The sequence below is a fragment of the Callorhinchus milii genome, unplaced genomic scaffold (genome assembly GCF_018977255.1).
Source record: "Callorhinchus milii isolate IMCB2004 unplaced genomic scaffold, IMCB_Cmil_1.0 Scaffold18, whole genome shotgun sequence".
Lineage (NCBI taxonomy): Eukaryota > Metazoa > Chordata > Chondrichthyes > Chimaeriformes > Callorhinchidae > Callorhinchus > Callorhinchus milii.
Window position 1 is genome coordinate 4,516,388 of NW_024704759.1, and position 27,359 is coordinate 4,543,746.

General features: G+C 42.8%; 2 protein-coding genes across 2 annotated transcripts; one reads left to right on the top strand and one right to left on the bottom strand.

Moving 5' to 3' along the window:
* Nucleotides 1-2,989: 2,989 nt before the first annotated feature.
* ghrh (growth hormone releasing hormone) lies at nt 2,990-8,482 on the bottom strand. Its single transcript, XM_042341931.1, has 6 exons — nt 8,403-8,482; nt 7,491-7,610; nt 6,184-6,288; nt 4,351-4,479; nt 4,061-4,143; nt 2,990-2,997 (listed from the first exon to the last, which is right to left on the bottom strand). The coding sequence occupies exons 1-6, from the start codon at nt 8,480-8,482 to the stop codon at nt 2,990-2,992; spliced, it is 525 nt and encodes a 174-aa protein (XP_042197865.1).
* A 7,793-nt stretch (nt 8,483-16,275) lies between these two features.
* Nucleotides 16,276-27,295, top strand: manbal (mannosidase beta like). Its single transcript, XM_042341960.1, has 3 exons — nt 16,276-16,403; nt 18,650-18,879; nt 25,506-27,295. The coding sequence occupies exons 2-3, from the start codon at nt 18,733-18,735 to the stop codon at nt 25,611-25,613; spliced, it is 255 nt and encodes an 84-aa protein (XP_042197894.1). The 5' UTR covers nt 16,276-16,403; nt 18,650-18,732; the 3' UTR covers nt 25,614-27,295.
* Nucleotides 27,296-27,359: the final 64 nt, after the last annotated feature.

The following is a 27,359-nucleotide window of genomic DNA, read 5'->3' on the forward strand; positions in this document are numbered from 1 at the left end:
GATATGTCCATTGTTTTTGTTTCTCCAATATGCATTCTTCTGAAATGTTTCCTTTATCTTGTTCTGCACCATGTTGATTGAACTGTACGGTATTGTTAGATAGGTGCAGTATTAGTCTTTTTTCCCCTTAAATTTCCATGTTCCATCTTGCAGTTTGCTGTGTTCCAACACAATCACGATTTTCTGCTCTATTCACCGCTTACGATACCTGCTTGGTTTATCCACTAACTTGGAAATATTCCCACATCCAGGTCATTTATGATAATCGTTGCATTTGATACAACAGAGAGTAGCGGGAATGTGGAACATGCTACCACACGGAGTTGTTGAGGCAAATAGCATAGATGTATTTAAAGGAAAGCTAGAATAGGTACATGAGGGAGAAAGGAATAGAAGGTTATGCTCAAAGGCTTAGTTGAGGAAGGGAAGGAGGAGGCTCATATGGAGCATAAACACCGGCACAGACCAGTTGGGCCGAATGGCCTGTTTATGTGCTGTATAATATATTCTAATGTATAACGCCTTATTAAATTGGCGAGGCATCTCAAAGTGCTTCACAGGATATTCTGTAAAATGGTGTAACTTGAGTTTTGTGCGCAAACGCGGCAGCCAATTTGAGCACAGTAAAGTCCCACATTCATGTTATAATAAAAAGCTGAAACTCCAGCATCATTCTCAGGGGAACATCATTTGCCACCGCCTGCATTAAAAAAAAATATGACTTTTGAAAGGTCCCTCTGGAATAAGTATAGTTTTTAACCTTGTACTGTATTAATTGAAGTGTTGGCTTTGTAAGTCAACCAGTTTAATCTGTATTCGCTTTGAAGAGGGGAGGAAGAATTTTATATTAATCTTATCTTGGTAAAAAAAATATTGAAAATTGCCAGGAGCTTTAGTTGCTAAATTTTTAAATTCAGTTGCACATAAAGTTATAAAATCAAGTCTTGCTTTAGTATTTATTTTATTTTATGTTGCTTTCATTAATTATATTAGTAAGTAGACCTGTTCCAATCTGTTTAATACCCTTACACAGTAATGCTTAATTCTGTAAAACATATCTGATCTGTTTTGTTCAAACATTTTTCCTCCTGCTGCTCTGAAGGTATGTTCACTCAGCATAGCCAATTCTTATCAACCGAAATCTAGGGGCAATTTCACAAGGGAAGAGAACAGAATAATTGCAATTGCCACAGGCACAAATGCTTTCCTCTTGTGAATAAAATGGTCAAAATTTTATTGTACTCAGTAGGACATTATGATTTACATTATTCTTCACCTTTTAAGATAACAGCAATATGTTAGCAGACAAAATGGGGGAGGGAGGAAAGAGAGTTGTATACTCAGCTTCAGAGACGGCCTTAATGAAGCGGAATTGGACGTGCAACAATGTTTAGATTAGTTGATGATCTGCACTGCTAAAATATTGGCTGTTCACCTGTTATTAATGCTGATTCTGTGTATTCAATGAGTGTTCAAATTCAGAAGCCCTCTAGAGAACTTCATTGAGCTGCAAATGATTATCCACTATATTTGGTTAAGTGTGCTGGTTAAAAGTCACTTTTAAGAAAATAGAAAGTTGTGTGAAGAAGTACTTTGTTGTAAATCATTTCGAACCACTCTTTAAATAGAAAATCCAGAATGTTTTCAGACAATGCTATGAAGAAGAATTATCAAATTAACAAAATAATGTCATTCACTGTGAGACATCCTTTGGTTTGTCCTGATATGGGAGTTTGGAGCTTACCTTTTCCCTACCCGCCCCCCCCACTTCCCCTCATATTCCCAGCGTGTTGGGACATCCTCCTGAGGTGAAAGGTGCTTTACAAATTTGTTGTATGACTCACATGAGCAGTGGTTTAGGCTTCATTGATGAGAGCTTTGAGTAAGGTCTTTGTTAGCTGTGATAGCTATTTGAGGGAGAGCAATCGTCTTGTATTGATAATAGATGCAGACCAGAAAACAAAAAGTACAAACTGGAACAGTGCGCTGTTCAGAAAATGTATTCAGAAAATAATTGTGCACTGTACGAGTCACATAGTAAGTGGGTTGATGATTTGAGATGTGCAATAAATACTGTACAATGACAGAACAATAGTTTTCATTTCAGAGAATTATTGGAACATGTAACCATACTGATTCTCCTTCAGACAGTTTGTAAATTCCAAGCTACTTTGTAAGCACAGATTGCAAATAATTGCAAGTGCAATCTATTACCAGTATTTGCCCCTTTGTGCAATGTAAATTAGAACGAGTTAACCCCTGGGTACAATTGCATCTTTTTTTAATCCTGTCTGTAAGAGTTAGGATGTTAATACCAGAAGCATTCCATTATTCCAATTGTTGGATTTTGGGTCGTATAGTAAGATTTCTGTTATGGTGACTTTTTCTCTGGGACGCTACCCTGCATCAAGGACGCTACATAAATAAGTTTTTCATTGTCAAGAAGTCATGGTCATCCAAAATTATCATGGAAGACACCTCGGTAAGTAAGATTCAGTACTGACCCTACTAGGCAAAATTTGTTTGGTATATGTTATCTATATATATTACAATCGTTTTTTGGAATGGTAACGTCTGTTTTAATGCAAAATAATAGGGAGACTTGCTTTGGATTGTGCGCCCAGTCCCATACCCTGAGAACACATCAGTTTGACCAAAAATTCAACTGCAAAAATTTGGCATGACACAAGAATTTCAATGAAGGACAAACAGCAATAGCAGTAATCACTTATGTATCATTCTTCACAGATGCAAAGATGGCAAATTTACATTAAGAAGAAAAGAGAATGAAAGAAAAATCCATGATTTTACCACTCATGCAGATCTAACTTTAACAGGACAAATACAAATTTCTTTACCAAAATAATGTTTCCTATTAACTATTGATAAATTTTAGTGTGTAGTACTGTCTAAAAATAATTTAATGACGTATATTTTCTCTGAAGGGGAACTTTTAACCATCAGGGTGGAGAATCTGATGATTCTTCTGTCAGTTACCTGGAGATAAAACATAATTAAGTTAGTTACATTTCAGTAAGGAAAGATTGATAAAATAATAAGGGCCAGAAATTGAGTGTAAATGTTTCTCTGATGGCAGAGTGGATAAATGTGTCGTATGAAGCTGCCACTGAGCCACACATGCCATAAAGGCCCCAGGTTTGCGCGAGGACCTGGGTTTGATTCCCGGCAGAGCAAGTTTCCTTACTGCACACACATGTTTACCTAGCAGTAAGTAGAATCCTGGTTGTTAGTCAATTGGCGGATCAATTTTCCAGGGGCAATAATACCTTCAAAATAAATTTTAAAAATTTGGTCACCCAATCCACGACTGTTTGTGGACGCTGCTGTGTGCAATTGGCTGCCAGGTTTTGGCCACAAAATATACATTCACTATATATTCTGTGAAGCGCTGTAAGACGTCTCAAAGATGTGATAAGGCGCTATTTAAAAAAAATGCAGCCACTCAGACACCAGACAAGTGCTTCAGTTAGCTTTTCCAGCCAATTTTTGAAAGAGGGCGGAGAAAGCCTGAGTTTACATTCGCGACCACTATTCAGGTCTGGCCTTTCTCAGTGAGTTTTGGAAACAGGTTGGGTGTGGCTCTGATACCGCAACAACTAAATATCTAACAACAACTGTCTAGGCCATGAAGAATCCCCTCCGCTCCAGCATCGGTGGCCGTGCTTTCAGACACTATGCCCCGAAGCTCTGGAACTCTCCATCTCAACCCCTCCACCTTGCCCCTTCCTTCCCTCCCTCCCGACTTTCAAATCCCACTTAAAGACCTTCCTTTTTGATCACGCCTACGGTCACCTCCCCCATCTCTCTCCCCCAGGCTCGGGGTCAAACTCCACCACTGTGAAGCACTCCGGGACCGTACCCCATGTGAAGGACGCTGTATAAATGCAAGTTGTTGTTGTGGCCACGTGACAGGTATTTATTGGGCAGATACTATCTGTAATTGCAGAGCAGTAACAGCATAAATCAGTGCATTCAGCAGAGTTACTGGAGAAAATGATGGAGAGCATTAAATTGGAACAAATATTGCACATGAACTCACCATATATGGGTTTGGTACCATAATCTTTCTCCAGGACCGCAGCAATATCCTCAGGCAGCTGCTCTCGGTTTACATCTTCAAAGCTAAGCAACGCAAATGCAAACATTAATCAGCGAGCTGAAAAGTTAGACTTTTAAAATCTAGCCTGTTATCCATTTTATATTGTAAGGTACTTTTTTTTAAAGTGTTTACCTGTTTTATTACGAAAATCAATAATCATTGAATATCGAAATGAGAGGAGTGTGTATGGAATGCTGATCAATATTTATTCATTAAGCTATTTATTATACCTTTTGCTGCCCAGAACTGCTGCCAAGTATTTCCTAATCACCATCTGCTGCTGGTGTAGATATTGAGTGTAGATATCTGTGAGAAGACCATCAGCGTTCCTCTTGGCTAGTTCAAGGTCTTCCTCATCACTGTGTAAGGGCAAAATTATGTATCTTTTAACATTTTCGCACAGCACAGAGGAGAACCGTTGCACGAAATTCTCTTATGACTTGTTACATTGTTAACTCTCAAATCTTTTTTAAGAAAAGGCAAACAGTAACGAGGATTATTAATCCTCTTAGAGCTTGCGCCTACAGTCACCTCCCCACTAGCCCCAGCTCGATGCCGTGCTCTGCCTCTGCCAAGCACTCTGGGACGCTACCCTGTGTGAGGGGCATTGTATAAATACAAGTTGTTGCTGTTGACAGTGAATGGAAGTACCCAGAGAACTTATTGAAAAATGTAATCCTCTACAGCAAAAATCTTAAAACCATAGTTAAGGAAGAGTGTGTAAATTGCACGGATGGAGAAATATAAGAGAAGCGATCATAAAACTGTCCATGCAACCAGATAACCATGGATGATTCTGTAACCTCTTCCCTCGTGCAGGACACTGAGATCAGTGGCAGAGCTCTCCATTACCACCGTGTTGGGGATACAAATCGGGAGCCCTACTGTACAATACAATACAGAATTACATTGGTATAGCGCCTTTCACATCGGGAGGATGTCCCAAGGCGCTGGACGGTCAAGGATTTGGACCCGATCCAGTCAGCAAACCCATTTACTTCCTGATCCAATATTTTCAGTCATGTTTCGGCACTATTCTCGGGATCAAAAGCGATGTTTCTGAGGGAATTCAGTTGAGTGTCATCAACTCTTGAGTTCCCCTTCTCTTCACTCAGAACTGCTACAGCTTCTGCCCAGCACTGTCCCACTTAATGTGACCCAGATCAACGCCTAAGTGAAGCAATGCTCAAACTTTAATTGTCCCCACTTTTATCAATTACTCTTTCTGTCCCGTTAACAATCATTAATATACATGTACCACAAGCGCTCAGTAATCGAGCACAAATGAGTGTATCATTCAGCCGCATTATTCATCTCTATCCATTAGAAGGGCACCACGGGTTACTGGTGAGGGCTTAGAAAAGGTCTTGAGCTCTACAAATTATTCCACATTGAGCTCTACAAATTATTCCACATAATAGCACATAGTAGCATCAATCAACCAGTCACCTAAATACAAAATTGTGCTTGGCCAGGCAATGGGACATAACGTAAGAAATGTTAGACAAAAAAATACCACTTCCATCCAGTTCATTCCACCATCCTGGCGCACACACACACACACACACAGAGTGACACTTCCCCCCCACCCCACACTCACACAGAGTGACACCTCCCCACACACACACACACACACAGAGTGACACTCCCCCCCCCACACACACACACAGAGTGACACCTCCCCTCCACACACACACACACAGAGTGACACCTCTCCCCCCCCCCCCCACACACACAGAAGTGATACCTCCCCCCCCCCACACACACAGAAGTGATACCTCCCCCCCCCCCCACACACACACACAGAGTGACACCTCTCTCTCCCCCCCCCCCCCCCCCCCCCCACACACAGAGTGACACCTCCCCCCTCCCCACACACACACAGAGTGACACCTCTCTCTCCCCCCCCCCACACACACACACAGAGTGACACCTCTCTCTCCCCCCCCTCCACACACACACACACAGACACACACACACACACACATCGATGTGGCGTTTTAGTGAGAGAAAAATATCAAAAAGGTCGAGGGGGTAAATGAGAGGCGAGAATTCTGACCTACCCCAGTCGTTTCCCCATAATAGACTGGAGAAACTTTCTGGCAGAGATCTGGCCCAGGACCTTCCTGTAGGAGTTAGTGAAGATTGCATCCGCATGTCTTTCGGTTCTAAACGTGGAAACGAACGCAAAATAGCAATTGCAAATCACATCGAAATGATTGCACTCTCACTCACTCACTCACTCACTCACTCACTCACTCACTCACTCACTTACTCTCACGTACTCACTCTCACTCACTCATTCTCTCACTTACTCACTCTCACTTACTCTCACTCATTCTCTCACTTACTCTCACTCACTTACTATCACTCACTCACTCTCACGTACTCACTCTCACTCACTTACTCACTCACACTCACTCATTCTCTCACTTACTCACTCTCTCACTCACTCACTCACTCACACTCACTCCTACTCACTCATTCTCTCTCTCTCTCTCTCTCTCTCACTCACTCACTCATTCACAGTCGTGGAAAGTCACAATGTTACAGTGTCAGAAAGACCACAGTCTCGGCTGCAAAACCTCATGTTGTATGTTTTTCTCTCTCTCCAAATACAACGCGTCTGTGTGAGCTGATCATAGTGGCGAAATGTAATTAAAAAAATCTCTCTGTATCTGAAAACATTCGTCCCAAACCAGTTCCAATAGGGGAACCGAATCGAGTCGAACAGAAACTTAATTGAAATGATGATAAACGATTCTGGTAGAAAATAAACCCGAAATTGCATGGATAGACTTGGCTTTCTGTGATGATTAAATTTGGATGTTTAAGAGAATATTAGACTGTGTGAATGGAAGCTGAGTCTGCAATCAAGGATGGACCTACCAAGAGAAAACGAAATGTTTATATATATATGTATGTATATATATATTGCAAGTGTATATATGTACAATTATATACACACACAATAATATGTATGTATATATATGTGTGTGTGTACAGGTATATATGTGTATATTTATATTCAGGGTAACCAAAACCTCATGATCACTACCCTATTATCCCAAACAATTTATCATCATTTCTTTTAAGACTTATTAGACATTGTAATGGTATCAGGACTCTTTGGTCACCCTGTGTAAGTGTGTGTGTGTGTGAGTGTGTGTGTTTGTGAGTGTGTGTAAGTGTGTGTGTGTGTGAGTGTGTGTGTTTGTGAGTGTGTGTGAGTGTGTGTGTGTGTGAGTGTGTGTGTGCATGTGTGTGTGTGTGTGTGTGTATATACATTGCAAGTCTGGAGTAAGTAAGAGACTGTGAGCGATCAGTGACACAGAACGATGCAGATGTTGCACTGAGTGTCTGAACGCACCGTTTGGGAGTGGAATCGAGTGCAGACGCGATCTCCTGACAGTCAGCCCTCAGCCCCACTGAGCCGCTCTCCTCAGCCAACACAGGGGACCCTCTTCCTGGGATCGATTTATTTTCCAATCTGCAACCACCCAGACACAGCAGGAGAGCAGAGCAGGTTTGGTTTTAGATTTTTTTGCACACACACACACAGACACACATTTAGTATATAAATAAATCCACAAGAACCCACACTTGGAAGGTTTCACAGAGGACATTCCGCAATTTATTGAATTCAATTCAATTCTGCAATTTAATGCAATGGATTGGATCAGTTCAAAATTGCTTCTCAATTTAGTTTTCCTTTAAACTCAAAAAACTTTTTTCTTTTTTACTTATATTCGTATTAAGTCATAATGAATGGCAATGATTATGATTCGTGTCGCGTTGTTACGTTGCAATATTAAGTCGCATTGGAAACACTTCCCCCCCTCTCTCTCTCTCTCTCTGTGTGTGACCAAGAACAGGTAAAATAATTATTCTTTCAAACACGTTTGCAAAAAAAAAAAAAAATGCCACAATCAAATAGCTTTTCTCTAAAGATCGATCACTTTGGGGGGGTAAAAAAAAAACAAGTTGCTTCTCTTTTAAAGGATGGCAGGAGATTTCTAAAACGAGATTGAATCCCATTTTGGACCTTTCCAGACATTGCAAAACATCTGCTCAAAACCCTGTTGATTTACTGCGTTTGACTATCATTATTATTATTATTATTATTATTATTATTATTATTATTATTGTGTGTTTGACTGTTGCACGTTGTTAACACGTTTGCATCTTAACACATAGAAAATAAGTCGCGGTGATCGGAAACCATCCAATAAAGAGTTTGTAATCACTGATATGCAAAGAAATGTCACTGCTGAGAACCCACCTGAACGCCGGGTGGACAGGTGAGCACAAGGTGTGCGCTGTGAGACAGCACAACACGAGCCAAGTGGCTTTGTCCAGCATCGTCCGCACGTACCTGTCGCACACAACAGAGGGCAATGAACAAAACCTGTGTGCAGAAAGAAAATGCTTCCTCTCAAGTTTCCACACCCCTGCCCCCCAAAAAAAAACAAAGTGTGTTAAATGCACAAGGTGTGGGAAAAACGACTCCGAATAAAACTCACCGCAAGTGGTCCTTGGAAGATGGGGAGGACGCTGAGCAGAGGTGGTCGCTGCTGGGATGCGAATAAAGTGCTTTGAAATCGGTTTCTCCTCGACGCCTGAATTTATAGCAATGCCCAGTGGCTCTGCAAACACTGGGCACAGAGGCAGCGCCACTTCTGGTGGTAATTCTGGTAGTAAGATTACCCCCCCCCCCTCCTCCCCCTCGTCATCCCCCCCCCCCCACCCTCTCCCTTCTCTCTCAAAGGCGTCACCCATCCCAAATGCAATGCAAATGTTGTCATTCTTTTTCTTTTTTATTTTAGGTCACTCCCTCAATCCTCGACTGCTTGCCGCGTTTCGCCCACAAAATGCGCGGGGCAATCTGCTTTACAATGTATTGCGCGAAGCGCTTTGAGACGTCTCGACAACGACGGGTTAAGGCGCTGCATCAAATGCAAGGATTGTCACGATTATTGTTCGTATGATGGATTTGCGGACAACAGCAGACCCTAAAAGTCATTCTCTGTACAAAGCTGACATTGAGCACGATTGTGATGTGACTGTTTCATGATGCCCCATCCTTAAGCATTATTTTAAACTTCATGATCTCGATATGTATAAATAAACTAACGTTATTATTTTAGTATAATATCTACAAACCGAAATTGACTTTGGGACTTGAATTCATGTAGTCTAAGCTGACACTTCAGTGGAGTGCTGGGGGAGTGCTGCATTGTCAGAGGCGACATTCTTCAGATGATGATAATAATAATTGCATTTGATACAGCACCTTATCACGTCATTGAGACCTCTCAAAGCGCTTCACAGAATATACTGTAAAGTGTAGTGATTGTATATTTTGTGGGCGAAACATGACAGCCAATTAAACTGAGGCAAATGTTAGAGATACAAGCTCCAAGACGACATTGCTCTTCCACTAATAGAAAGTAATTTCAACATCCGCAAATTCTGCCTGTTCAGGCGGATGTTAAAGGTGCCATGGCATGGTGTCCTGGCCAACAATCCTCCCAAATAAAACAAACTTGGTCATTCACTTCATGGCTGTCTGTGGGTCATCGCTCTGCACATTTGGGCTGTTGCATTTGCCTACAAATATAGGCACTCCACTTTACCCTAAATCCTATGAAGTACTTTGGGAAATCCTCCCAATGGGAAAGACGCTATACCAAATGCAACGATTATTAATTAATATTATTGTTGCAGACGAATTGATAGATTTCATACAACTAGCCTGACCGTGTGGTATTTGTTCATTTCAGTCTGTACAGTCCATCCACACAGTGTCAAGTGCTTCTATATCAAAGCCCCCGAAATTTCACCTGGATTTTAGCCCAGAAAACTACTTTGTCTCAAAATTTAAGCTTGCAAGCCGGTTTGTCACAGTTCTTACATAGGATTGGCTTCCAAATTAAAACTCAATTTAAGAATTTTCTACAATTTTGTGTAATTTTAAATTTTCAAACAAAACACAGGCAAAAACTAGATTACATTTCAGGCTCTAGTGTTCTGTTGGGGGAGGAGAAATTCTAATCTCTGGACCCTTTTTGATAGTTTTAAATGTAGAATTTATGCTATTTTCCAAATCTATGACAATGTATGTTATCCATTGCTCTCAACATCCTGTGTCATTCCACATTTTTTTATATATATAAAATATATATAAGACAAACTTCAGCTCTAACTACTCAAATTATTTCCTTGTTACTTATAACTGAACTCTCTGCAACACGTCAATGTCATATCGACAATACAATGTCCCAAACTACTCGTAAATTGCAAAGGTTTGCTTCAGTTTCGTTTACGTCTCTTCCTTCTCTTCAACCCCATTTCTTCTCCTCCAGCCCCATTTGCCCTACTTTACTGTTCTGGAATATTCCCTGCTATATTGTGCATACAAGGCTGAGGAACCTGACAATTCGTGGCTTCTTGCAAATGATCATAATTACCAATACTCTATTCACTTATCTGGCTAGCGATCACCTCAAATAACATGATTTGAAGTGAAATTGGACATAGATTTTCAAAAGAAATTAGAAGAAAATGCTGATCATTGAAGAGAAAACTTGTGTAACAAATGCAATTCTGAATCCATGTAATGAATGAATAACATGCATACTAACATTGCCCAATAACCTGCAATGCAGTGCATATACAATAAAACACAGCAAACCTATTGCAGAAATTGTGAGGAACAGTATTCAGACCTATAAATTGAATATTACATGAAAGGCACTATACAAATGTAAATTGTATTGTATTAAAATCAATCTTAAAATCGTCATCTTAAAACTAGAGCTAAACCATTAAGGAGTAAAATTAGGAAGCAGTTTCTCACCCAAAGGAGAATGGAAATCTGGAACTCTCTCCCCCAAAAGGCTGTGGATGTTGGATCCATTCAAATTTTCAAGACTGAGATGGATAGATATTTGTTAGGTCAGGGTATCAGGGGATATGGGGCAAGGGCAGGAAATTGGGGTTGAGGTACAAATCAGCCATGATCTTATAGAATGGCAGAATAGGCTTGAGGGCCCAAATGGCCTACTGCTGTTCTCATGTTCCTATATTTATAATTGTGAAATGCCTTGACATATGACATTTCTGGAACCGATCAAGCTTCGTAAACTTTACATTAAAAAAAACAAATGCAAACGTTTACTGTAGTTTTCAGTAAACAGATCACATGAGTACCTCTTCTGCAAACTGCACAATTTTTAATCATGTTGAAAAAAAACATGGGTTTAAGATTGTTTTAAAAGGTACATTTGGATTGCCTAGCTTCGCATTCTCCTTCAATAAGCAGCAATCATAGAAACAGAGGGGCAGTTATTCATTGGGGTCTTACACCAAGTTTAACAGAAAACTTTTGTTATAAAGTTAATAATAATAATAATTCTTGCATTTGATATAACACCTTAACACATCATTGAGACATCTCAAAGTGCTTCACAGAATATATTGTAAAGTATATAGCATGTTTTGTGGGTGAAACCGGCATTCAATAAGTAACTATGGTTTCTCAACCTCTTATGCATTGAGGAAAGGGTCCTACACAAGCACACCTGCTGGGACAGTAAAACTTTCATATCCTTTACAAATGTTAGAGATTCCAGCTCCAAGATGACATTGCTCTTCAACTAATAGAAAGCAATTTCAACATCCGCAATTTCTGAGTGTACTACTGTGTCACCTTTACACGCTGTTACTCATTGCTCCATCGCATCAGATGTCTAACCACTCAGTCTCTTTATGTTCAGACGTCCTTGGCATGATGGGTTGTTATTTCTGCTTATAATGGAAATTTGGTCACAGATAGTTAAATTATGTTTGTCACCTCTTAGTTGTGCACATAAAGGAAAATTGCTTTTCTTTTTTGTATTTGTTAAGCAATCAGTGTGAGGGGGGAAGACTAGACAAATGTTCCAGTATTGCACCAATGGAAAGAGGAAGACAGACGGTGTCCATATTGTTTAAAAATAATAAAATGTGGAAAATGTAGGACTGTGTGCTTGCCCGAACAACACAAGTGATATATACAGTTCTTTCTAATTGCATTGATAAGTCAGGCAGATATCATACATTTTTTTCATAATCCTAACCTTATCAAACTGCTAAATTTTTATGATATACTTTGCTATGAATATGATCATGTGGCTGTTATCTTTTGGGGAGATGTATAAACGTTAATTTGCAACAGGAAAGAAAAGCAATTGAGATCAAGTCTAAATATCATTCAGTTATGTTTTTGACTTTGCCACTAAAACCGAGCAAACGACTGAAAGCAAGAGTGCAAACAACAGATCTGTTGTAAAACAAGATACGAACCGATCAAACATAGGGATAAGATAACACAAGCTGCCATCACCTATACAGTAAATCTTGCAAAGTGCTTTGAGACATTGCAAAGATGGGATAAGGTGCTGTATCAAATGCAAGAATTCTTATTACCTGTATTTATTTTCAAATGACTATTTCAGTGTAACATTTAACATAACATGTAGGAACAGGAGTAGTCCATTCAGCCCTTCAAGCCTGCCCCGCCATTCAATCATGGCTGATCTTCTAATCTAACTCCAGCTAATAACCTAACCCTGTCTTATCCCCATATCCCTTAATCCCTTTTGCAATAAGAAATATATCTATCTCAGTCTTGAATATGTTCAAGGACTGAGCATCAATAGCCCTTTGAGGTAGCGAGTTCCATACATTCACCACCCTTTGAGTGAAGAAGTTCTTCCTCAACTCAGTGCGAAAGGGCTGGCCTCTGATTTTAAGGTTGTGACCCCTGGTTTTAGTTTCTCCAACCGGGGGACACAATCTCCCACTATCTATTCTATATGCCCTTTGATGATCTTATAGGTTTCTATAAGATCCCCTCTAATTCTTCTATATTCTGGAGAATATAAACCTAAATTGGTCAGCCTATCCTTGTAACTCAACCTCTTCATCCCTGGTACTAACCTAGTAAATCTACGCTGCTCCCGCTCCAAGGCTTTTAAAAATAGCTAATGACTGCCTGAGATTGGTTCTGAATAATAAATAATAATGAACAAAATAAACCTGTGTATATCCATAAAATGCCCAAGACAGGAAGCTAACCTCAAGGTAGATAAGTCAACCGGACTGGACGGGATGCATCCTAAGTTACTGAGGGAAATAAGGGTGGAAATAGTGGAGGTTCTGGCCACAATCTTTCAACACTCTTGGACACCGGGGTGGTGCCAGAGGACTGGAGGGTTGCAAATGTTACTCCCCTATACAAAAAGGGGCAGAAGGATAAACCCAGGATCTACAGGCCAGTCAGCCTCATGTCAGTAGTGGAGAAACTTCTAGAGACTATAATCTGGGATAAAATAAATTTTCACTTTGAAAAATATGGGTTAATAAAGGACAGCCAACACGGATTTGTTAAAGGCAAATGATGGCTGACAAACCTGATAGAGTTTTTTGATGAAGTAACAGAAGGGCTGGGTGAAGGTAGTGCAGTTGATGTAGTTTATATGGATTTTCGAAAGGCATTTGATAAAGTTCCACATAAGAGACTTGTAAGCAAAATAAAAGCCTACAGTATTAAAGGGACAGTGGCAGCATGGATACAGAACTGGCTGGGAGACAGAAAGCAGAGGGTTGTGGTGAATGGTTGTTTTTCTGACTGGAGGAAAGTGTGCAGTGGTGTCCCCGGGGTTAGTATTGGGACAACTGCTGTTTTTGATCATATAAATGACCTGGACTTGGGAAAAAGGAGTACAATTTCCAAGTTTGCAGATGATACTAGGCTAGGAAAAGTAGTAAACAGTGAGGAGGATGGTAGCAGACTGCAAATGGAGTAGACAGACTGGTAGAATGGGCAGACACGTGGCAGATGAAGTTAAACGTTGGAGAAATGGGAAGTAATGCATTTTGGAAGGAAGAATGAGGAGAGGCGATATAAGCTGAATGGTAGAATCTTAAAGGGCGGGAAGGAAAAAAGATGTGGGGGTTCATATAAGTAAATCCTTGAATGTGGCAGGACAGTTAGCTGTTAAAAAAGCATACGGGAAACTAGGCTTTATAAATAGGGGCATAGAATACAAAAGTCAGGCAGTTATGATGAACCTTTATAAAACACTGGTTAGGTCTCAACTAGAGACTGTGTTCAGTTCTGGGCACCACACTTTGGGAAGGATGTCAAAGCATTGGAGAAGGAGCAAAGGAGATTTACCAGGATGGTACCAGGAATGAGCAACTTCAGTTATGAGGAGAGGCGAGAGAAGCCGGGATTATTCTCTTTGGAGCAGAGAAGGTTAAGAGGAGATTTAATGACGTTTTCAAAATTATGAAGGATTCGATAGGGTGAACAAGGGAGCAACTATTTCCACTGGCGGGTGGGTCGGTAACCCGAGGACACCGATTTAAAATAGTTGTTAAAAGAAACAGAGGGGAGGTGAGGAGAAATGTTTTCACACAGCGAGTTGTTCGGATCTGGAATACATTGCCTGAAAGGGTGGTGGAAGCCGATTTGATAACAACTTTTAAGAGAGAAGTAGATAATTATTTGGGGAGGACAAGTTTGCAGAACTATGAGGAGAGAGCGGGGGAGTGGGATTGATTTGGAGAACTCTTTTCAAAGATCCGGGACAGACCCGATGGGCCGAATGGCCTCCTTCTGTGCTGTATAATCCTATGATTCTATGATGACCAAGAACAATCTGACATTAAAACAGAAAAAAAAATGTTGGATAAAGGAGGTAAAACCTTAAACCAAAAGGAGAAAGATGTGGTGAGCGGCTGAAGGGCTTCATCCCCACATGTCAATCTACCATTTTATTTCAGACGCTTCCCTCTCCTTTTTGTACGTTTCCAGCTATTTTGCAAAACAAAACCTGAAAACAAAAAAAAACGGCAATTTATACTGACGATCATCCTTGCGTTTGAAGTACAACAACAAGATTCCATTTATAGAGCGCCTTTCACGTCGGGAGGACGTCCCAAGGCGTTGTACAGTTGGGTCAGGACCCGAGCATAGGGGGGAAATGGTCAGGGTGAGGGGAGGGAAGGGAGGGAGCGAGGAGGGGGTAGAGAGTCGAGAGCGGAGCTGAAGGCACGGTCAAAGAGAAAGGTCTTGAGACCGGCCTTGAAGGAGGAAAGGGAGGAGGCGGCGAAGGCACTGGGGGATAGAGTTCCAGAGCCTCGGGGCTGAGAAGTAGCACCGGATCCCGCCATCGAGACGTCTCAGAGCCCTTCGCAGAAATATACACTGGGGGACGAATTCACTGTGTGTTTTTGTCGCCGACGCAGCAGCCACTCGCGCACAGCGGTGTCGCACAAACGGGTGTGGACTGCGTGACTCACTTATTTATTTGTTTGTTTGTTTACTGAATTATTTAGCTGACGCTGGTGATTGGCGATCAGAAGCTCGACGGCACTGATCTGTCAGATCTGTTCAGTCAATCAATCGAAATCAACGACTCCCTCCCTCTCTCTCTCCCTCCCTCCCTCTCTCACTCCCTCTCACTCACTCTCTCCCTCCCTCTCTCTCCCTCCCCCTCTCTCTCTCTCACTCTCTCTCCCTCCCTCTCACGCACTCTCTCCCTCCCTCCCTCCCTCTCTCACTCCCTCTCACTCACTCTCTCCCTCCCTCCCTCTCACTCCCTCTCTCCCTCCCTCCCTCTCTCCCTCCCTCTCACTCACTCTCTCCCTCCCTCCCTCCCTCCCTCTCACTCCCTCTCTCCCTCCCTCCCTCTCTCACTCCCTCTCACTCACTCTCTCCCTCCCTCCCTCTCACTCCCTCTCTCCCTCCCTCCCTCTCTCCCTCCCTCCCTCTCACTCACTCTCTCCCTCCCTCTCACTCCTCTCTCCCTCCCTCCCTCCCTCTCTCCCTCCCTCTCACTCCCTCTCTCCCTCCCTCCCTCTCTCCCTCCCTCCCTCCCTCTCACTCACTCTCTCCCTCCCTCTCACTCCCTCTCTCCCTCCCTCCCTCCCTCTCTCACTCCCTCTCACTCTCTCTCTCCCTCCCTCCCTCCCTCTCCCTCACTCTCTCTCTCCCTCTCACTCACTCTCTCCCTCCCTCCCTCTCTCACTCTCTCTCTCCCTCCCTCCCTCTCTCACTCTCTCCCTCCCTCCCTCTCTCACTCACTCCCTCCCTCCCTCTCCCCCCCTCTCTCACTCCCTGTGGCAGTGCCTGTGCTCAGTGGGGGCGGTAGAGGCGTTACTTCCGTCTGTCTCAGTGACTGTGTTTCAGCTGCTGTTTTGCTCGGCGTTTAGGGAACGGCGGCCTCAGCATGTGAGCCCCTCCGTCCCGGGAAAGGGGGGGGGTGGGGGTGTGTGTGGGTCTGTGTGTGGGGGTGTGTGTGTGTGGGGGGGTGGGTCTGTGTGTGGGGGTGTGTGTGTGTGTGGGTCTGTGTGTGGGGGGGGTGTGTGTGGGGGGGGTGTAGGGGGGGGGGTGTGGGGTGTGTGTGTGGGGTTGTGGGGGTGGGTGTGTGTGTGTGTGGGGGGGGTGTGGGGGTGTAGGGGGGGTGTGTGGGGGGGGTGTGTGGGGGGGGGGTAGGGGGGTGTGTGTGTGTGTGTGGGGGGGGGAGTGTGGGTGTGTGTGTAGGGGGGTGTGTGGGGGTGTGTGGGGGGGTGGTGGTGTGTGTGGGGGTGTGTGGGGGGTGTGCGGGTGTGTGTGTGGGGGTGTGTGGGTGCGGGTGGGTGTGCGGGTGTGTGTGTGTGTGGGGGTGTGTGTGGGGGGTGTGTGTGTGGGTGTGTGTGTGTGGGTGTGTGTGTGTGTGGGGGGGGGTGTGGGGGGGGGGTGTGTGTGGGGGGGGTGTGTGTGTGTAGGGGTGTGTGTGGGGGGTGTGTGTGTGGGTGTGTGTGTGTGTAGGGGGGTGTGTGGGGGTGTGTGGGGGGGTGGTGGTGTGTGGGGGGTGTGTGTGTGTGGGTGTGTGGGGGGTGTGGGGAGCGGCCTGAGCCTGAGCTCAGTCACAGTGTTTCCAGTCTCGGCTTTTGTTACAATGTCTCGCCTCGCGTTACAATGTCTCGCCTCGCGGCTCAGTGCCCTGTCTGCCCTGTCTGCCCTGCCCTGGGGCTGTCTGCCCTGCCCTGGGGCTGTCTGCCCTGCCCTGGGGCTGTCTGCCCTGCCCTGTCTGCCCTGCCCTGGGGCTGTCTGCCCTGCCCTGCCCTGTCTGCCCTGCCCTGGGGCTGTCTGCCCTGCCCTGGGGCTGTCTGCCCTGCCCTGTCTGCCCTGCCCTGGGGCTGCCTGTCTGCCCTGCCCTGCCCTGTCTGCCCTGCCCTGGGGCTGTCTGCCCTGCCCTGCCCTGTCTGCCCTGCCCTGGGGCTGTCTGCCCTGCCCTGGGGCTGTCTGCCCTGCCCTGGGGCTGTCTGCCCTGCCCTGTCTGCCCTGCCCTGGGGCTGTCTGTCTGCCCTGCCCTGGGGCTGTCTGCCCTGCCCTGGGGCTGTCTGCCCTGCCTCTGGCTGTGGCTCTCGCTGTGTCTGTCTGTCTGTGTTAGTGTTGGCTGCCACACTCTCCCCTGGTGTGAGGGCTGTGAGGGAGACATTGTAACCGAGACTCGGCACAAAGGGGATTCAGAGAGTACAGCCCATCAGGGAGCGAACTGGGAAACTTCCTCAGGGCCGGAATTACCCATTGGAATGCATTTATACCAACAATGTCTGCCTCCCTCTCTCCCCCCCCCCCCCTCCCCACCCCACCCACCACCGATTTTGGGATGTAATTGTTATTTCTTGGTGACAAGATCCTCAATATGTGCTTTCAGCCTCTTCGACCATGCGATCGGTCACCCCCCACCATTCCCCTCCCCTCCCTTCTCCCCCCCCACCCCCCGACCCCAACTCGGGTCTCAAATGCTGTTCCCTGTCCAGCGCCTTGGGACGTCCTCCCGACGTGAAAGACTCCATACAAATGTAATCTTGTTGTTGTTGTTCAGCCACGGCATCCCTTGACTCCGAACCTCTATTGTAAAGCGAATTGACTGTCTACATTGTGGGTGAAACGCGGCCGCCAATTGCGCACAGCAGCGTCCCACAGACAGACAGTCGTGGATTCAGTGCACGTCATTTTTTTCATTCATTTTTTTTAAATGGATTATATAAATGCTTGTCGTCGTGGTGGTGGTGGTGGTGCTGCAGGAGTATGCCATGTCCGTTTCCTGCCTGAACCACGCTTATGGCCGCTTTGAATCGGGTTCTCAACTTAAAAGCAATTGCTGCTGCTGTGTGATCCACATCTCATGGGGCCTGGGTTACTTGACTGTTATTGCAGAAATTAGATTTTACTGGGTTAACTTCTTGTTGTCTTGTGTTTTTTTTAAAAAATGTTCCCGGGATTGTTTTCATGATCAATCATAACTTTTGCAAGTATCTTATTCAAACCTATCCTGCAATTATTGTAAATAACATTGAGAAATTCCAGTATATCGCAATATGTATTGAGATGTAGGTCATTCTCCTCTGTGTTTGTAAATGCAGTGGTCTTTGCACTCGCTGGATGACATCTTATGTTCTTTTGCATTTCCTAATATTTCTTCCCAGATCCCCAAAGCGGCAGGACTGTGTTAAAACAAATTGAGGCCGCCTTCCTAGCAATCAAGCCCTCAGGCAGACACCGGAGAAAAATGTCCACGGAATTTGATCTGTCGCCTCCTGAAATACCAGAACCAAACTTCTTCGACCATGTCCTACGCTATGGCTTATTCCTAGGAGCCATTTTCCAGATTATTTGCATATTGTCCATCATTCTACCTTCCAAATCACCAGAGCCAGTAAGAACTCTTCATTGTTTTCCTCCGGATTTAAATTGCTGTTGCTGCATACAGTAAAACGCGTATAAATTGTGTCAGTCAGGACCGTAATATTTAATACGACTTGTGCGAAATATGACTTGCAGGCAAACTTGCATAAGTCATATCATATATAACTAATGCAAAGTTATGTAGAAGTCGGATTTTATACAAATAACACAACAAATACAGTAGACAAGTATCTTGTTTTCCGTGCTTGTTTCACTGTGTTGTACTGCATGTGTAGTACTTCATCACTGCAGCCGGTAAGTGCGAATGCAATAATGGGTCAAGACTTAATTTTGAGCACTTGGTTCACTTGTTTCAAATGGAACGCTGTGTATCCAGACTTCAATGCAACCAGTAAGTGTGATAGAGTGTTACAAGTCAGGAAATGATTTGCTTAGGATTTGGGATTACTTGTGACAAAGAAACCATTATGATTTAGTCATTTATCCAACTTTTAAAATACGACTATTGCAAAGAAATCTAAGCATTTTTCGGTGGGAAACTGAACAGTAATCAACTGCTCAGGAACCTGTGCCGGACTGGAATGTGTATAATATGGAGAAATAAATTTTTGCAAACCATTCCAAGCTCAATGGAAATATTGACCAAATGCATTGCAATATGTTTTTATGATACCCAAGTTCAATATTTATTCAAATGTTTTGGAGGCAACTGATTAGGAAAAGACATTTACCCATCAAATATATGCTCAAAGTCTTATAAAGTTTGCGGGTCAATATTTGTGGTGGAGTATTTGAGGAACAAGGAGATTACAGTTTCGTTCAATACAATGTTTAATTTTTTTCCCTAAACATTTTTACCACCAGATTGGATAATAGAACGGTCAGAACTGAAGGTTTAGAAAATCCAATGTTAAACCTTTTACGAGCTTCAAAGAGAAAGCGTTTTCTGGCTTCTCTCCCAGTTGTCTTTAAAAAACTGTTCTCTTGCTTGTAAATGGCCTCCCATCTACCACGACACACTCCGTATCCTGCAAATGTAGGGTGGATTTGATTCTTGACAGTTAAAAATGATGCTAACAATCGACTTTAAAATCCTCACACTCGCGTTCAAATCGCTTCACCCCCTGGCACCTCCCTACCTCTCTGACCTCCCCACTGCCCGATCCACCACCCGGCTCCTCCACTCGACTGGCACCAGCCTCCTGCTCGCCCCTCGCACCCTCCGCCCCACCATCGGAAGTCGCGCTTTCAGCCACCCCAAAACTCTGGAACACTCTCCCTCAATCCCTCCCCCCCGTCTCCCCTCTTTCAAGTGACGTTGATTGAAAGCAGGGGAGAAAGAGTTTATAAAATCGAGATCCAAGTACAGTAAAAAACAGCTCAGGCTGATCTGTATAAACCATATAATCATCCAAGTCATACGTATAAACCTTCGAACAATTCCCATTGAAGAGTTTATATTCTGTTCAAGTTTGAGATAAATCACACTTTGCAACAGTTGTATTAAATGTATGGTCTCAACTGATATGACTTATGTGAGGTTTACTTCTCTAGAACGAACTAGTTCCAGCTTTTCTGATGGCTGTGTGAGTAAATGCTTTGCCAAGCGACACTGCCTGTTTTAAAAGACCTACATTAGATTCCTAGATTGTTCATTTGATGTACCCAGACAGACACTGCTATATATTGCATCCAGTAGTACAGCAGTAAATTGACTTGCACATTCTTATTTAGCGGAATAGCAGATTGCAGTAATAAGTAATGACATTTGCTATCATTTGCCTTGAGGAAGATTGATGTTCTTGTAATCTGCGACAGTTGAGAATGACGATTGTTTGTTCATAAAGTGGATCTGTTTTGACTCAGCTGAGTTACCTCCGCACAATCTGGGAATTTAATGTGGGTCTCTTAAAGCAGGCACAGTGTCACTTAGCAAAGCATTTATTCACACAGCCATCAGAGAAACTGAAACCACTTCTACATAACAACATAGGAACAGGAGGAGGCCGTTCAGCCCTTCGAGCCTGTTCTGCCATTTAATTAGATCATAGCTGATCTGTACCTCAACTAACCCTTTCAATTCCCATATTTCTCCCCATATCCCTTAATACCCTGACCTACCAAAAATCTATCAACCTCACTCTTGAAGGTGTGGATGGATCCAGCATCCACGGCCTTTTGGGGAAGAGAATTCTAGATTTCTACCACCTTGTGAGTGAAAAAATGCTTCCTGATTTCACTCTTGAATGGCCTGGTTCTAATTTTCAGACTATCCCCCCTTGTTTTGGATTCAACACCAGAGGAAATGGCTTCTCTGTATCTACCCTATCAAATCTCTATCATCTTAAATACCTCAGTCAAATCACCCCTCAACCTTCTAAACTCAAGGGAATACAATCCAAGTTACACAGCCTTTCCTTGTAACTTAACCCTTTTAGGCCTGGGCGCTGCAGCCCTCCAGGGCCAATATACCTTTCTTGAGGTGTGGTGCCCAAAACTGAACACAGTCTCCAGATGGGGTCTGACTAACTCTCTATACAACTGAAGCATCATTTCTTCCCTTTTGTATTCCAGGCCCCTTGAGATAAAGGCCAACATTTCATTTACCTTTTTGATTACTTTTTGCACCTGAGAACTAGTTTTTAGTGATTTGTGGATATGGACACCCAATCTCTTTGCTCCTCCACAGTTCGTAATTTCTCCCCATTAAGAAAATATTCTGCTTTATCTTTTTTTGGTCCATAGTGGATGGACCTCACACTTCCCTACATTGAACTCCGTCTGCCACAGCTTTGCCCACTCACTTAACCTGTCTAAGTCCCCTTGTAACTTCCTACTCCCATCTGCACAACTTACTGAGCCTTCTAGCTTAGTGTCATCTGCAAACTTGGATATAAAACTTTCTATTCCTTCATCCAAGTCATTTATATTATATATTGTGTGTGTGTATATATATACATCACATCCCGGCTAACAGAGAACATTCCCTTTATCCCTACTCTCTGTTTCCTGCCTCCCAACCAATTGCCAAGCCACGTCACAAGGTGCGCTTCCATTTTCACTAATAATCTTTTGCGTGGAACCTTATCAAATGCCTTCTGAAAGTTCATATAAACGACATCCATAGACACTCTCTTATCCACCATTTTAGTGACCTCCTCAAAAAATTCAACTAGATTAATCAGACACAATCTACCATTCAAAAATCCATGCTGACTCTCTTTGACTAGCTCATACCTGTCCAAGTGTTCAGTCACTCTGCCCCTGATGATGGATTCCAGTATTTTCTCTATGGCTGACGTTAAGCTGACAGGTCTGTAGTTTCCTGGTTTCTCCCTCCCTCACTTCTTAAATAAAGAGGTGACATTCGCAATTTTCCAATCCAAGGGCACAATTCCTGAATCTAGTGAGCTTTGGAAAATTATAACGAATGCATTTGCAATTTCCTCCTATTTCCTTTAACACGCTGGGGTGGAAACTATCAGGTCCTGGAGATTTGTCTATCACGAGTTTCATTATTTTCTCCTTTACCATTTTTATTTATATTAATTTTATGAAGCATTTCTCTTTGACTTATTTTTAGATTCCCCTGTACGGCTGGTGTTCTGTCCTCATCCTCTACTGTAAAAACGGTAGCAAAGTATTTATTTAACAAGTCAGCCATTTCCTTATTTTCCGTTATAGTCTCACCTACATCTGACTTTAACGTACCCACATTCCCCTTGACCATTCTCTTTCTTTAATATACTTATAAACGCTTTTACTATTGGTTTTAATATCCTTTGCAAATTTTTTTTCATACTTTTTGCTCCTCTTAAATACCTCTTTGAATACTTCCTATTGTTCATCTGCGGGTTTACCCACTAACAGTTCAGCCCAGTTTACTGTGGTCAATATATCTCTCATCCCATCGAAGTTTGTCTTACTTAAATTTAAAACCTTGGTTTAGGACTCGGCCTCCTCCCTCTCAAATCCAACGTCAAATTCAATCATATTATGATCAAAGGACTTTTAGAGTGTAAACCTCACAGAAGTCGTATCAGTTGGGACAGTGCGTTTAATACGACTTTTGCAAAGTGTGACATATGTCAAACTTGCATAGAATATAAACTCTTGAACAGGAATTGTGGGACTTGGGTGATTATATGGGTTGTACGGATCAGTCTTTGGCAGTTTTTACTGTACTTGGATCTCGACTCCTGTGGGGGGCAGCGTTGCCACTTAATTTGTCATCGAGGTTGCCACCAATAGGAACATTAATGCAACTCCATCGTGAGTGAATGTCTTCCCAGAGCCCTGACAGTAGCTGTCTTTGCTACCACTGCAAGGAGAAAGGAAACCGCAGACTGAGTGATAATCTTATTGTACAGCTGCCGATACTTCAGAAGTGTTGGAGGTTACATCACTCTGCTATTGTCACCCGCCAAATCCAATCCAGAAGCTTTGCCCTTCACAAGTTTTACTGTGAAAAATTTAAGCATTCACGCGCACACACATTGTGCGATGGATCATGCCAACAAGCTCCTCACAAAGCAGGGCAGTGTGATAATTCGCACTGATCTTCAAGGCTACTTACTCATCATGGGACAGAGCCGTGAGTGTCCAGGAACCAGAGGAGATGGACTAACGATCGTTGGCTCGCCAGGTATCTGAGGAACGGAAAGATTCACCTCATTAAAGCTTTGAAGTTACGGTATTGCAATGAATCCAAGAACAGACAAGAACGGATAGCCACTGAGGTTGCAAGGAGTAATAATAATAATAATCCTTTTATTTGATATAGCGCCTTATCACATCTTCGAGACGTCTCAAAGTAGTTGTCTTGATTCATGTGCCCACATTATGCACCACTGAGAGTGACTGCATTTCCCCACTGAGACAACAGAGGACAGCAGAGACTTCCACACATTGATTGTGGCAGCATTGTGGTTCACTGCATGGCTTCAGTGCATAAGTTACAAACGAAAGCATGTTTTTGAAACACTGCCATTCCTTATTATGGTTTTCAAACGCAAGGAGCAGTGTTCTTCCGTGGAAAACAAATGCACACTTGCATCGCCAAATGATTCCATTCCTTGTGCAATAAAAGCTTAACATTTCAACCGTGAACTCGCCTTTATATCAAAATAACAGGATTGCGTAATGAAAATGACTAAACAAGGTCTGTTTAATGTTATTAAGTAGTGTTGAAAGGGCGTGGAGGGTTTATTTGTGTTCTGACTTCACAGTGTAAGAATTATATCCAATAATTACAGTGTTGCCTTGTTATGTTGCACAATTGTTTATTGCAATCTTCAAATAGTATGAAACAAACGGGGGGAAATATTGAGTGAATAACATATAACCAGTCAGTTGGGTTGGGTGGTGCTGGGGGGAGGGAGGGTGGAGTGAGGGGAATAACAATAGTTGCAACAAATTGTGATTTCAGGAATGCTCTGACAGCACATTGCGTGTTAATGTCATTTAATCAACATGAAACTTTTACCTGAGTTAATAGACTGATGGTGTACGGAGCATGTGCTTTCTGTAGTGGGTCCTGGTGTTAGTTTTAATAATAACAATCTTTCCATTTGATATAGCTCCGTTCACATCACCAAAATGTCTCAAAAGCACTGTGCAGGATTTGCTGTACCGCATAGTGACTGTGTATCGGTAGGCCAAGGGGGTGTTTGATTTATCCCCAGTTGGGTCACTATAAAGTATTGGCCGAATATCATTGACCTCCAAGTCTTATTTGCTCCCTAGTAGAAACTGTACTGTTAGACATCCAGCTCTCTCTGATCATGCTGTGGTGTCAGCAATGTTTCTTAACTTGCTGATCTGCTGCCGTGCATTTTCTTTTCAACTGGGCTCAAAGTTACTCGATCTTTTCTAGGAAAACAGCCAGCAAAGCCCTTGCTGGAAAAGTTGGTGGAGTAAGAGAGTAAGAAACGCAATCTGCACTTCTCACCATTGCCGATGTTTTATGAAGCCAATAGCCAACTATTGATGAAGTATTATATCGCCTTGTTTGGCAGGCAGCAGAGAACTCATCTCATGGTCTTGCACTCAGTTCAGTTCAAAGCTGATGGAAACATGATGAATGTGCACTTTGAAAATAGCCTATTCCATGCCAGAGTCCACCTTTTATAAGATTACATCTGGAGCTAAGCCACAAACACTTAAGCCAGACTTTCGTAGATTTGTGTGAGAAGCATTTATATCTCATCATTCTGAATCGATTCACAAAGGACGTCTTTGAAGTGTGACTCACTAGGAGATGGGTATCTGCTCATTGTCTGATCAGTTTTTTTTTAATAATGTCATCTCAAGATAAATGGTGAAAGATGAACCTCTAAAGCTTGCATGTTTCAAATACCGGGAGGTCTTGAAAGTTAGACCTCATTTGTGGAGTCCAAAACAAAACAAAAATAAATTGGTCGTTTTCAATCTGCCGCGTTTCGCCCACAAATATACAGTCAATTCACTTTACAGCATATTCTGTGAAGCGCTTTGAGATGTCTAGAAGACGTGAAAAGCGCTATATCAAATGCAAGGATTATTATTATTATATTTGAATTTCAGAGAGAGAGCGTGGTAAAAAAGAAGACGATGTTATTTAATGTGTTTCTTTTTATCCTAACTTTAACTTGTCAGGAATGGGAACAATCGGAAGCAAAGCCTTCGGACAGCGCTAAAAAACAGAAACCTGCAGCTCCATCAGCGGGCAAGAAAGCAAAGAAAGAGAGCAAGAAAAAGAGATAAATGTTTGAAGAGCCACACACTGCATCCATTTTATTCTCTGTACAAACTGCATTTGGAAGCAACTTTTATGCATTGCTACTCTTGTATCTATACTATACTATATAACGGTCTTTCACAGAAGCTTCTCAGCCACATATTTAATACTGCTACAATTATAGATCGCTGTGTGTTTTTTCAGTCTCTTATCAAAATCATAGGTTAAAATGCGCTCACATGCCTCTGTTTAACCTGTGATTTTCTTACGTTAAATGCTTTCCATTCCTCCGATTACTCAGTTAGAAAAAAGCACTGAATTCATTGCCACAGGCCGGAAGGTCAGATGCCTGGCCTGTGCTGAACTGGTTCACAGCTTGACGGGAACCTTTCTGAAGCTCCATTGCTTGCATTGGCCACTCGTTGTCTCAACTCATGGGAAGGAAAATGCCCACTTGAGCAAGGTATCAGCAGGTGATCTATAGAGCAAGAGCTCGTGTTGTCAAGAGAGGAAGAGGAGAGGATCTGGGCAAATGAACCCTGGAGCTTGATAATGTACTGTTTTTGTCTGTTCCACCTGGTGTAGAAATTGTCCCACAGTATAAATAGGGATGTTTCCATAGCACCAAGCCCTCAGGCAATATTGCAAACCCACAGTCTTGAAGCAATTCCACTAAACAAACACGATAGGTTTACCAAATGTTTTCACCCTTATTACATCTCTTGGTTTGTGTTCGAATCTGCAATGCTGTAAACAGCCACTCTCAAATATGTGTGTGTGTGTGTGTGTGTGTAGGGGGAAGGATTTTATGCAGTACTTGTATAGAGAGAAAATTACTGGAAAGCTTTTCTGTTGAGTTTACGTTCTTCTTGTTGCTCGCTCTGATTTTCTACACATATATCCAGGGGCAGAAGTTCACTGCACAACTGTGGTTTAATATTAACAAATTAATGCCTCACAGTTGCTTTGGTGAATGCAGAAATGCTTTACTGAGAATTTAATGATCCGAATCAGAAAACAAACATTTTGTATTATGGCAACGAAAGACTTCACTTTCACTAATGTGTCGTTTTGAGTACAACTAACCGAAAATGTTTCACTTTTATCAGTATAATCTACTGTAACGATTTTGTTTGTTGTCCAAAAGTACATATGTATTAAATGGATTTGGAGCTAATATTTTTGACGTTCTACCCCAGCACATTTTTGTTTGCCTTTGAAACTAAGTTACAGGGTTCGTTGTGGTTGATCTGCTCTGCAGTGTGGAACTTGAATTATCACAAGTGATGTTTAAACATTGCTCCAAAATGTTCTGGGTCGAACATGTGTTCTATCATGACGTCTAGTAGCCAGCAGTAACTCGAACTGAAACTTAATACAAGCCATTTGAGGATGATTCATAAACTATATGAAACATTTTGATCAGCTTGCTAGCTTGAAATGAACATTTCCCCACGCTTCCATCACAATCGGCTGATCTTAAATTTGCCCATTCAAGTTACTGTCAAAGTAGCTCAAAGAAAATGTTCAATGTGCTCGTAGAGAAATGAACTGCTACATCGGGCGAGGAAACATAAATTGAAATGTTGCTCTATTGTGTGGCTTGAGTGACATTCTGCCAATTGGAGATGAGGGAGATCTGAGATTGTGGAACATCTGTGAGGCTAGTTCCATAACAATTCATTCAATAAAGTGGTTTGTAAAGAAATGCTAGCCAACTTTCCCAGTGTGATAGGATTTGTTTTTAATAATGTGTGCAGTTTTCCTGAGCG